The sequence below is a fragment of the Schistocerca cancellata genome, chromosome 4, assembly GCF_023864275.1.
Source record: "Schistocerca cancellata isolate TAMUIC-IGC-003103 chromosome 4, iqSchCanc2.1, whole genome shotgun sequence".
NCBI lineage: Eukaryota > Metazoa > Arthropoda > Insecta > Orthoptera > Acrididae > Schistocerca > Schistocerca cancellata.
Genome location: NC_064629.1, coordinates 80,599,259 through 80,611,447, shown reverse-complemented (window position 1 = coordinate 80,611,447; position 12,189 = coordinate 80,599,259). Strand labels below are relative to the sequence as shown.

The 12,189-nt window shown below is 37.2% G+C and overlaps 1 protein-coding gene across 2 annotated transcripts in view; it reads right to left on the bottom strand.

The window, feature by feature from the left end:
• Nucleotides 1-12,189, bottom strand: part of LOC126183774 (uncharacterized) — a 485,018-nt gene that overhangs the window by 297,043 nt on the left and 175,786 nt on the right. For both annotated transcript variants that reach the window (XM_049926010.1, XM_049926009.1), the window contains one exon: nucleotides 8,793-8,965. In XM_049926010.1, the coding sequence (XP_049781967.1) occupies nucleotides 8,793-8,965 (173 nt within the window). The remainder of the gene's footprint in view (nucleotides 1-8,792; nucleotides 8,966-12,189) is intronic.

The following is a 12,189-nucleotide window of genomic DNA, read 5'->3' as shown; positions in this document are numbered from 1 at the left end:
GGAGGTTCACCAAGCAGTGATTATTGCTTGAAGTTTACGATGGCTCTCGAAAATAAGAAAGTGGAACACTCAACTGCAGTATGGGAAGTTCCATATGAGAATATCCCATCAATTTAAAAAAACACACAAAAGGTGTAGTTTGGAAACAGTTCATATAACTGTTGTGTGAGATTTTACGCATTGGATTTTGGAAACAGATGGTGAGAGATCATGTCAAATTTCAAATGAGAACTGAATATATAGGCAGAATTATAGGGCCAATATTATAAGTTCAGCATCATAGAAGGTTGGAGAATAACAGAATGGCTGTGTAAGGTGCAGTCTGCTGAGCCACAGTGAGCACAAATATAATTTTGCTTCACAAAGATGCAGTTGCTCACAGCTGTCTATTGTTTTGACACCTGATAAGCAGCAGAAGCTAATTCATATATGAGGCAGTCAAATGAAAACCTATCACCTGCCCCAGTGAAACCATGGAGTGATTCCATTTGTGCTGATTCCATCAACACACATGTTAAAACATTTAACCCACTGGGAGGTGAGACAATCAATTCCAGTTTTTTAGAATGTGGTCAACTGCTGATGGATCCACAATTGCACCAACTCTTGCACCTCCACATCACATTAAACCCAATGTCCATCATATCTTTCTTCAGGTCACCAACAACATGTACATCACATAATGAAAGATCCAGGCTGTACTGAGGATGTTGCATTGTTTCCTAATCAAATCCCTGAATCATAGCCTTCCTCTGATTGGCAGTGTGGGGGCAGGCATTATTGTGCAACAGGACATCCCTGGGTGTTTTGACTTTATGGTGCATTGCAGTTTCTGCAAAGTGTCTCCCTATAGCTACACACTGCTTATTGCTATAAAACCAGTCAATATAAGCATTTTCATTCATTATGCAGCTCAGAGGTGAAGAGGCAACACATGCATTTGAAAGAGTGTTAACGATTCCATGAATGTGCATACTGCGGTGTAACCACCTTGCTGGGGATATATGTTGTCAACAGAAAACAATTCGAAGTAAACATCTTTATGAAATATTAATTTTGTCAATGGTAGTTGAAATAACTGTTCTTGAAATTTGGTGGGTGTAACTCACTTTGCACAAAATAATAAATGCTGAGCAAAACTGACCTTCATTTCATTGCTTTGCTGCAGTTGGTGTTTCCTGTAAGTTTCTTACGTGAAAACCAGCCAGAGAACACCATAGTTCTCATATGACGTGAAAAGTCATTTACTGTTTCAGGTGTACAATTTATTATGTCACAGGCAGCTACTCAAGATATTACATCATATAGAGCATCCCACATGATTTCTCATGGGTCTTACATACTCCTGCTAACAATTGATTTATTGTTGTGTATAGTAAATTTGATAATTACAATTACATAAGTTCTCGATAATTACTAAAAATGTTATCATCTGGTAGTTACAATTGAAATGCATGGAATGTGATACAAAGACAATTACATATCTCTTGTTTTCATGGAAAAATAAGTGAAATGACGTGAATAAACAGTGCTGATTACATTTTTGTTAATTACACTGAAATTAGGTTATCCCAAGCATTCCTACCATGTTTCCTGTTTCAAAAATGAGAACATCATTTTTACTGTGAACAGAATTTTAAAACATAATTCGGCAGCTCAAATAAACACTTTGTTTACATTGTTAATTTTGTTTAATTAGATGTTTTTATGTTAGCCAATGGCATAGCAAGCTGAAAGTAGGATAAATAGAGTTGTTACAGGTTTCAGACATTACAGATATTTGGCATTTCCTTTGTTACTCAATTGTTCATAAAAGAAAAGACCTAATTGCAATAACGTGAATTGACAAGACATGTTGCTACAAATGTATGGATGTAACAGTGGTGTGTACTTTGACATGAAGTTGTTGAAAATTACATTGCAGAAAAGATGGATTTACTTATAAGGGTCCTACCTAAAGGCACAACAGTTAATCATTCAAGCCAAATTATTTTTGAAAGCATATAAAAAAATGAGCTGTTATATTTCAGCATCTTGAGGACACACCAGCATTTGACATTATGTTTCCTGTTCCTTGAATGTGCAAGACCTGAAAGAACACGTGCATACATGTTCATTATGCAAAATATGATGAGTCCTCGAATGCAGATGTTGACAAGACAGGACTTGTTTTCTGATAAGTCACAGCTTGGTGACTAATTACTTTTGCATGTCGCAACAAGTTTAGACATGTCAGAACAAGTCACAACAAATTTGAACTTGTTGACTCAACAGGAAGGTGAGTTATAAAAGCAGAGCATCCACTAGAAGGAGCATGTTATTGGTGCTGGATCATCAGAGATGTCATTGTCATTGCCTTCATTCTCACTGTCATTGTTGTCATTGTCATTCAAAACCTTATTCTTTTTGGAGATGAAACATAAGTATGGCATACACTACATAGGACTACTAATAGACTTTATATTTGGCTTATCAGTTACTTGTTGTAATTCAAGAGAATAGGGGTTCTTATGATTCCATGTTGCAAAATCTGAAATATCTAGGTAAGAGTGGAAGCACAATATGTACTGTAACACTGTAGGCATTCAAGAAGAAAGAGAGACATCCAATGTGGAGCATAAAATTTGATATGGCTGTGCCGGTTTATTTGAAGAACTGTAATATATCAAGACATCGCTTCCATCAAGATTATCAGCTTTCAGTGACACCTCACTGCTTAACAGTGGCATCATGTGCATTATTTATCGCAGCAGAGTAAACGACACGGATACAGCTGATTTTGAAAATAGTCATACCAACTACCATATTTTTTTTTCTTTTTATTTCACTTTTACATTTTAACTGTATAAAAATGTCAATTTCTAGTTGTAAGGCAACATGCAGTGGAACTATAAGAGAAATTAATATTTACTCTCTCTGGGAAGATTGTTGTGGTTCTGCGATTAATTCACATGATGTGGAAAGTAATTTGTTTTGGTTATGAACAAGAAAATAATATAATTGCTCAAGAAGGATTGCTTTACAAGTTCTGAACACTTTGTAGATTTTGAAGCATATGATATTTAAGAATGTATTTATTACACTGATCTGTTTCTCTTTCACAATAACTATTTGATTGTTACATTAGGGGTATGTTATTCATATTATACATACTTTGCCCACAAAATGCAATTCAGTGTCGTTTTGATCTAATTAAGATAGATGCAGCTGTCAAAACTCAGTTATCTGACAGAGATGATCCAGATATTTACTCAAACAGTAACAAGCTACTATGTGCAACAGATGACATTCTAAAAGGTGTTTAAGATGAAGAATATGTGTGGCAGTACAAGGTGACAAACAATCACTGTGATTTTAGTGTATGTGGTTTAAAAAATAAAAAAGTTAATGTGATTTGTAACTGATTTACTGTGTGAAAATATTTTAAAAAAATACAATAAAATTTATAGCTAGAGTATTTTTGTTTGTTTTTTCCTTTCGTTCCCCTCTGTAATGTATTATATTGTTGATACCATTACAGAGAGAGAGAGAGAGAGAGAGAGAGAGAGAGAGAGAGAGAGAGAGACTGAGGTTGGGAGATGAAATTTATTGATGAAGCCATACAGTATTTGACATAAACATTTTTCCGTAAAGTATAAAACAGGGGGAGATGATATTTACTGAGGAGGCAGATGAGAAAGAGAAATTTGCTGATGAAGCAGAAGTTTGGTTGTTTACATATTCTTTATGTTGGAAGTTCTGTAAGTTACTACAGTATGTAATTTTGCTGCTGTTGCTGATGATTCAGTATGCCAATGAGGCAGAATTTTATGTGCTAATGTATTTCTGGCAAGAAATACAGATGCGGAAATAGAGCACGTTATGCCTATTATGTAATTTTTCATACTGTTGTGAGCACATGAGAGAAGATAGGTACAGTATTTAACATAAAGCCTTTTTTAATGATATTCAAAAGAGAGAGAGATGAAATTTACTGATGAGGCATACATTTAGGTGCTTATGTATTCTGACATTCAGGATGGGCTTATGTAATTTTTGAAAGTACTGCAGTATTGGCAGTATTTATTTTTAAGATGGCACCATTTTATGCAGTTCAGATGAAGATTAGTATTTAAAAAACATAATACATAGTTGTTCAGATTGAACATGACATATACATACCGGCTGCCTGTTTTTTTTTATTGTGTTTTTGAATTTCCTGCCAACACGACATCATAGAAAAAAAGGGTGTGCCTTATGATGTCACAATAACAGTGCCACGGTTATGATATCAGTGGTAGTGCACAGTTAAATACCATGTCTAAGTGCAAAGTAGCTGCCATCTCAGACTGTGAGCCGTGCACGATAGCCGTGAGGTCTGAGGTGTCTCATCATGGTCAGCGTGGCTTCCCCCGTCGGAGGTTCGAGGCCTCCCTCAGGCACAGGTGTGTGTGTGTGTGTATTGTCTTTAGCGTAAGTTAGTTTAAGTTAGATTAGGTAGTGCATAAGCTTAGAACTGATGACCTCTGCAGTTTGGTCCCACAAGACCTTATCACAAATTTCCAAATTTTGAGACTGTGATGCGATTGAAATCAGGTGGGTTGACATCATGTCTAAGACCACCACAGCCTAGATAGCAGATGCCAATAGTACTCACCAGTACTATGATAGTAATATGTAATGAAACATAGTGTACATAAAGAAAACTCTAAATGGTTAGCTGAATATCAGTGTGGATTACATCTGAAACATCAGTCTATTTGATGTCATCAGTCATACACCTAGTTAGAATGGTCGTGCTCAGTCAAGTTACAAGACTACCATGGACTAAGTCTACTTCATCAGTTCTTCAGTGCACATATACATGCACCTCGTCTTAGAGATTAAGTACCTTTCAGCACATCGTAATTGTAACATAATGTCTCACTTGCATAGTATCGTATCTATGCTCATCCATAAAACAACATTCACAATCACCTTCTCTGTTGCGGATGTCTGCATCTGGAACAAGCAACTCCGCACTATTACACAACTGAATGTGCTATAGCATTTCAGAAAAAGCCATAAACCTCATAATGTTTCTTTAAAAATTTACATATATAATGCTTTTCCTCTTTATCAAACAGTAAAGAAATTCACAGTTATGCATCTTTTTCTTTGATTCTCTCAATCAGTCAACCCACTTTCTTGTCCCCTATCTGCAATACTTCTATCATGTTCCTCTCTTTCTCTTCCCTTTTCCCATCCTTTCTCTCTTGTGCATTGCTGTCAATGCTCATAGTTTAAACCTGTATGCAGCTTCTCTTTGTTGTTTCTACTTTTGATGAACAAATATATAAGTTGCGTTCTTTCTGCTATTGCTACAAGTGTTTTCAGTTTTTATGTTATAGTTATTTCTAGATTTTGGATTCCATATTAGATGTAAGACCTCTTATAACATGCTCATCATAAGGGGTGTAATTCAAATCATGTAGAATACCTGTTCAGATATAAGAGATAGTCATATAGGCTTAATCTTGTCAGGATAAACTGTGGTGTCATCAACCATCAAAAAAGCCAGTAGTTGACCACCACAGAGATGCTGCATGTCCATGCAGCACACGAGATGCCAATCTGGACGAGGCACGAGCCATGACTCCAGAGAGTTGCAAAGCACCACTACAATGATGCAGTCACAAAATACAGCTATGTGGGACATGTGCAGCAGTTCTGTTTTGAATTCCATTTAGAGATGAAGTTCTACTTCCACCTACAGTGGACAGAGTTGCCGCAGCATCGCTCTGCTGAGACCATGTCAGTCTAGTGTATCCAGAGTGTTACGTGGTGTCAATGGACAGGTGGTATTGTATTGCCTTTAGAACATTCAGAGTTTGAGGTCTACAGACTTGCCATATCATGCAGTTCAGTTTCTTCAGCTGTTTCTTGTCTACTTCATAAATCACAAGCTATATTTGTATAAATAATTCCATGCATGTTCCCTTCAGTCACAGCTGTGGAGGGTGACAAAGGTAAGTGTATTTTTATATTAAATAAAGTGTTGTGATACTTGACTATCAATTGAATTGGGTGTTCTGTTTGCCCACCTGTGAGTATGAAAGAAAATGACATAAATAAATTAAATAAATAAATACAATAATTACAGACAATGCTCATCATTATCTTGGCTAGACGTAAAGTAGTTTCAAGATGATTCCATCTTCTCAAATCAAGAAGCATATATGAGGGCTGTGCTGTGCAGTACAACATGGAAAATGCTAATTCTGGGGCAATACCTTCTCATCATAGTCAAGTGTGCACTGAACTGGTCACCAGTTCCAAAACAACTGAGGCTACTCCTTGTTGAGGGTAGAAAGCTTGTTCTATCAGTGAATAATGATGTGTTGTCATGGATCATAAAGTATCTAAAGGGAACAGAACCTTGTGGTTTAAATTAGCCAAACTGCGGGGATATTTGTTTGTCTGTCTTTAGCAATTCACACTATGCAGGACGTATTCATACTTAAAAATCAACCATAGATGTTGTCATTAAACTTGGTGAACCTACTATAACTTGGAATTCTCAGAGACAGCAGGTGGTCACTTCATCAATAATAGAAACAGAATATCTGGCCTCTTATCAAACTGTGAAAGACATCATGTGGAGCAGATCGATCTTAGGAACTATCATGAAGTTGAAATAGGAACCCACTGTCTTGAACACAGACTGTCACATGCCTCTCTGATTGCACTGTAAATGAACAAAGCATATCGATATAAAGTAATGCTTTACAGTAGGAAAGGTCAATTTGGGCATCTGCAACATGGAGCACATCAGTTCTGTGGATCAGAAAGCAGATATCGTTACTAACTGGCTCACTAGAAGTAGCTTTAAAAAACAAAGACTATTATTTTCTATTGTTACCACTGAATACCTGAGAGACAAAATACAGCAAAAATGTAACATTTATAAAATGGTGCAAGCATGATGTAAACTGAGTGGCTAAGTCACAGGAATGGTTGTCCGATCTGAAGATGTACCGTGTACAATGTTTGAGTGTTGTGACTGATGCAGCATTTGATACAAGGGTAGACACAGTAGTTTCTTACAGTCAAAAGTGTGCTAAACATGGCAACACATCATGAGTTTACTGACTTTGAACATGACAGTGCGAGTTGCATGGGTCTTGGCATATCAAAGATTACAAAAGAATTCATATTTCTGAGATCAACAGTGACTAGGGCACATCTTCAGTGTCACACACACATTGTTTCGACATCAGTAAGCTACCACACATGATGCTCTAAAATGGTCACAGAACAGATGCCACATCACCTCCGAAGAGCAGTGCATGGTGACTGACAGTCTACTTTGAGTCAGATCACCGTCAATTTGAATGTGAGCTGTCAAGAACTCATTTCTACCAGGAATTTATGGAGACCAGTGCACCAAGTAGGCTTTAGAAGACAATGACCGGCATCACATCAAGTGCTTCCCATGACTCCTGGCCACTCAGTGTAATGATCAATTAAGAATTATTCGATTTGTTTGTCTCATGTTTATAAACAATGTTACATTTTTCAGTTTGTATATGGTCCACTATACCGGGGTGAAATCTGAGATCCACCCAGTGAACAAAGAAAAATAAAAGTGCTACACTTTTGTTTTGTATTGGTCATGTGTTGTGTTAAATGTCCTTTGCAGCTTTTAAAAAATAATTATTTTTTTCATTATCTTGTGGTGGGAATGAATGCCACTTTATTGTGATTCCTTTAACAAACAGTGTAGAAAATAATGTACATTAGCAAAGATATGTGCAATGCAATGACTCCTATCCTTTTTAACTTAACTGTGCCTAATGGTACGAAAATGTCTGAGAATAAGAAATAATGTACATTAATACTGAGTGGTTCAGTGAGCATTCAAAAATTAATAAGCACAGTGTATAAAATGTACAGTCACTATCAAGTATTAATGTTACTTTAAAAAATCAAATTGGATCATATTTGAAACTCAAAAGTTACTAATTGTTGATAGAAGTATTTTTATGCATGAAATAACTGTACGAGATTTTCTGTTTATTTACATATTTTCAGTTACAAGTACACAGCACACAAAGTAGGTTTCTAGGTTGGAATGTGATTATAAAAACAAGGCAGCCAAGTAATCTAAATATTCAGCTAACACAGTAAGACTGACTGAAACCATGAACTATGAACTCTTTCAAATTATGCATTTCTACACCCTGCTCACTACTTGCTTGGACTACTAGAGTGTTTTTTAATGGTGTGATGTGTGTTCAATGGTTTCTCTTCATATCTTGTAATTCTCTTTTTGTTTCCCGATATTTCTTATCAGTTTAATTGTGTCTTGTGGAACATATGTTTACTAAGTTATCCTATTGAATAATTATATTTAGAAATTTCTTCACTACTGATAGTTCCTTTCTTATCTTTCCCACTCAATATTTTCAAAGAATCAATATTAAAATTCACACAGATGTATTTCATGTTTTTGCTATCAAAAATATGCCAACATTAAACAATACTACATAGGAATTACTACCTGAAATGTATGGGCCTACAATGACATTTTGCTTTGCAGTATGGCATGCAGCAGGTATAAAAAGCTCCTCTTAAAATAAAACATTCTTTCCCTGTCAACCAACCTTTACATATGATGCACACAAATGTTTCATTCTATAATGTACGCTCAAACTACGTTATGATATCAATCAAAATGCAATAATAATACATTTTTAAGGCTTCCTGCTTCCATTCGCATTAGCATATAAATTTTTTTATTTAGTAGAAAAAATTTTAAAAAAGAGGGTTACCTTTGTACCTCCATTATCATATTTGCATGGGTCTTTGCAATAGCTTCCTGCATACCCTGGCAAAAGCTATTTATTGTGTGCTTCTCCATCTCCATATTATGCCTCAGTTCATCTAGTAAATTTTTGAACATAAGAAGACCTTCTCGTACAGAGTTTTGAAGCTCACAGACAGACTGAAAAATGTGTGAAGACATTTCTTAGTCAAAACAGATCCCATATTTATAAAACACAACACACAAAACATTTTTAATTTTAAAGCAGCAGCAGTCATTCCAATTATGTAATGATGCAGTGTAGTACAGTGTACACATCTAAAATACACACCTCAAAGTAAGTGTTGCATCACCCCAGTTCCCAGAACTCTGGAAGACAGACGTTGACTGTGGATATTGTATCACAGACACAGTCCCTTTGACTGTTCATAGATGTTACTAAACCCGCCCAAAGAAGTAAACAACCACGCATAAGCAGCACCTATTAGACAGAGGGGGCCCAACAGCCAATCAGTTCCAGTCAGTCCACCAGGAAGGAGGAACACAGCTTGTGTTGTCTGTAGTTCAACCATGCCTAGATGGTCAATACCACATTGTTACTTTGTGCCAGGAAGGGCTCTCAACAAGGGAAGTGTCCAGGCGTCTCGGAGTGAACCAAAGCAATGTTGTTCAGACATGGAGGAGATACAGAGAGACAGGAACTGTTGATGACATGCTTCGCTCGGGCCACCCAAGGGCTACTACTGCAGTGGATGACTGCTATCTATGGATTATCGCTCGGAGGAACCCTGACAGCAACACCACCATGTTGAATAATGCTTTTTGTGCAGTGACAGGACACCATGTTGTGACTCAAACTGTGCACAATAGGCTGCATAATGCACAACTTCCGTCCCGACGTCCATCTTTGCAACATGACACCATGCAGCGCGGTACAGATGGGCCCAACAACATGCAAAATGGACCACTCAGGATTGGTATCACGTTCTCTTCACTGATGAGTGTCACAAATGCCTTCAACCAGACAATTGTCGGAGACCTTTTTGGAGGCAACCTGGTCAGGCTGAATGCCTTAGACACATCGTCCAGCGAGTGCAGCAAGGTGGAGGTTCCCTGCTGTTTTAGGGTGGCATTATGTGGGGCCAACGTATGCCGCTGGTTGTCATGGAAGGCACTGTAATGCCCATACGATATGTGAATGCCATCCTCCGAACGATTGTGCAACCCTATCAACAGCATATTGGTGAGGCATTCGTCTTCATGGACAACAATTCATGCCCCCATCGTGCAAATCTTGTGAAGGGCTTTCTTCAGGATAAAACATCGCTTGACTAGAGTGGCCAGCATGTTCTCCAGACATGAAGCCTATCGAACATATCTGGAATAGATTGAAAAGGGCTTTTTATGGATGACGTGACCCGCCAGCCACTCTGAGGGATTTACACCGAATAGCCGTTGAGGAGTGGGACAATCTGGACCAACAGTGCCTTGATGAACTTATGGATAGTATGTCACGACGAATACAGGGATGCATCAATGCAAGAGGATGTGCTACTGTGTATTAGAGGTACCGGTGTGTACAGCAATCTGGAACACCACCTCTGAACGTATTGCTGTATGATGGTATAACATGCAATGCGTGGTTTTCGTGAGCAATAAAAAGGGTGGAAATAATGTTTATGTTGATTTCTATTCCAGTTTTCTGTATAGGTTCTGGAACTCTTGGAACCGAGGTGATGCAAAACTCTTTTTGATGAGTGCATATGCAACACAGGAAATTGCACTGCACACATAATAAAATTAAAAACATGTATGTAAATGAAATGTGGGAAAGGAATGAAAGGATAAGCCACCTGGCAGAATTTTGCACAGAGCATAATTTAATCACTAATAACAATTGGTTTAAGAGTCATGAAAGAAGAATGCTTATGTGGAAGAGACCTGAGGGTACAGGAAAGTTTCATGTTAAAGGAAAATATAGATGCTACCTATAAAGAAATTAAAGAGATCTTTGGAGAAAAAAGAAACAGCTTTATGAATATCAAGAGTTCAAGGAAGTACTAACAAAAGAAGAGAAAGCTGAAAGGTAAAAGCAGGAAGGGAGGAAGATTAGGGTTTAAAATCCCATTGACAATGAAGTTATTACAGATGGAGCACAAGCTTGGATTGATTAAGGATGCAAAAGGAAACTGGCTGTGCCCTTTCAAAGGAACCATCCCTGTATTTGCCTTAATGAATTTATGGAAATCACAGAAAACCTAAATTTGATGGTCAGATGGGGATCTGAACCATCATCCTCCCAAATGCAAATCCACTGTGTTAATCACTGCACCACCACATTGGGTGAAAGCTGAGAAGATGGAAGAAATATATGGAAGTGATATACATGAGTAAATGAACCTGAAGACAGGTCTAAAGAAAGAGAATAGCAAGTAAATGAAGATGATGTAGGAGATGATACCACGAGACCTAAGTCGAAACAAGTCCCCTGATGTAGACGACATCCTCTCAAAATTATTGAGATCCTTCATATAGCCAGTCACGACGAAGCAGTCCACCTCATGTCCAAGACATATCAGACAGGCAAAATACCCTCTGACTTTGAGAAGGATATATTAACATCAATTCCAAAAAAGGCAGGTGTTAACTAGTGTGAAATTTACAGAACTATCAATGTAAAAATTCATGGCTGCGAAACACTGATACTAACTATTTATAGCAAAATGGAAAAACTGTTAGAAGCTAACTACTGGCAAGAAGAGTTCAGGTTCTGGAGAAATGCAGGAATGCAAGAGGCAATACTGACCCTATGACTTATCTAGGAACATAGGTTAACGAAAGATAAATCTACATTTACAGAATTTGTAGATTTAGAGAAATATTTTGACAGTACTGACTGGAATACACTTTTTGATATTCTGAACATAGCAGGGATAAAATACAGTAAGCAAATTATTCAGGTTATTCACAACATGTATAGGAACCAAACTGCAGGTATAAGAGTTAAAGGATATGATAGGGAAGCAGTAGTTGGCCAGAAAGTGAGCCTATTTATGATGTTATTCAATCTGTATGCTGAGCAAGTGGCAAAGGAAACCAAGGCAAATATGGAGAGGGAATTACAGTTCAGGGGAACAAAAACTTTGAGGTTCGCTGTGACATTGTAAGTATGTCCGAGACAGAAAAGAACTTGGAAGAGCAGGTCTGAGGGAATTATATTAAGAAGTGACACACTAAATATAGTAAATGAGTTTTGCTATTTGGGCAAGGGGAAAAAACAGATGATGGCTAAAGTAGAGAGTATATCTAATGCGTACTGATAATACTAAGAACAGAATTTCTGAAATCTAATAAAATTGAAGTGTCAGGATGTCTTTCGTGAAGGTATATGTCTTGTATGTAGG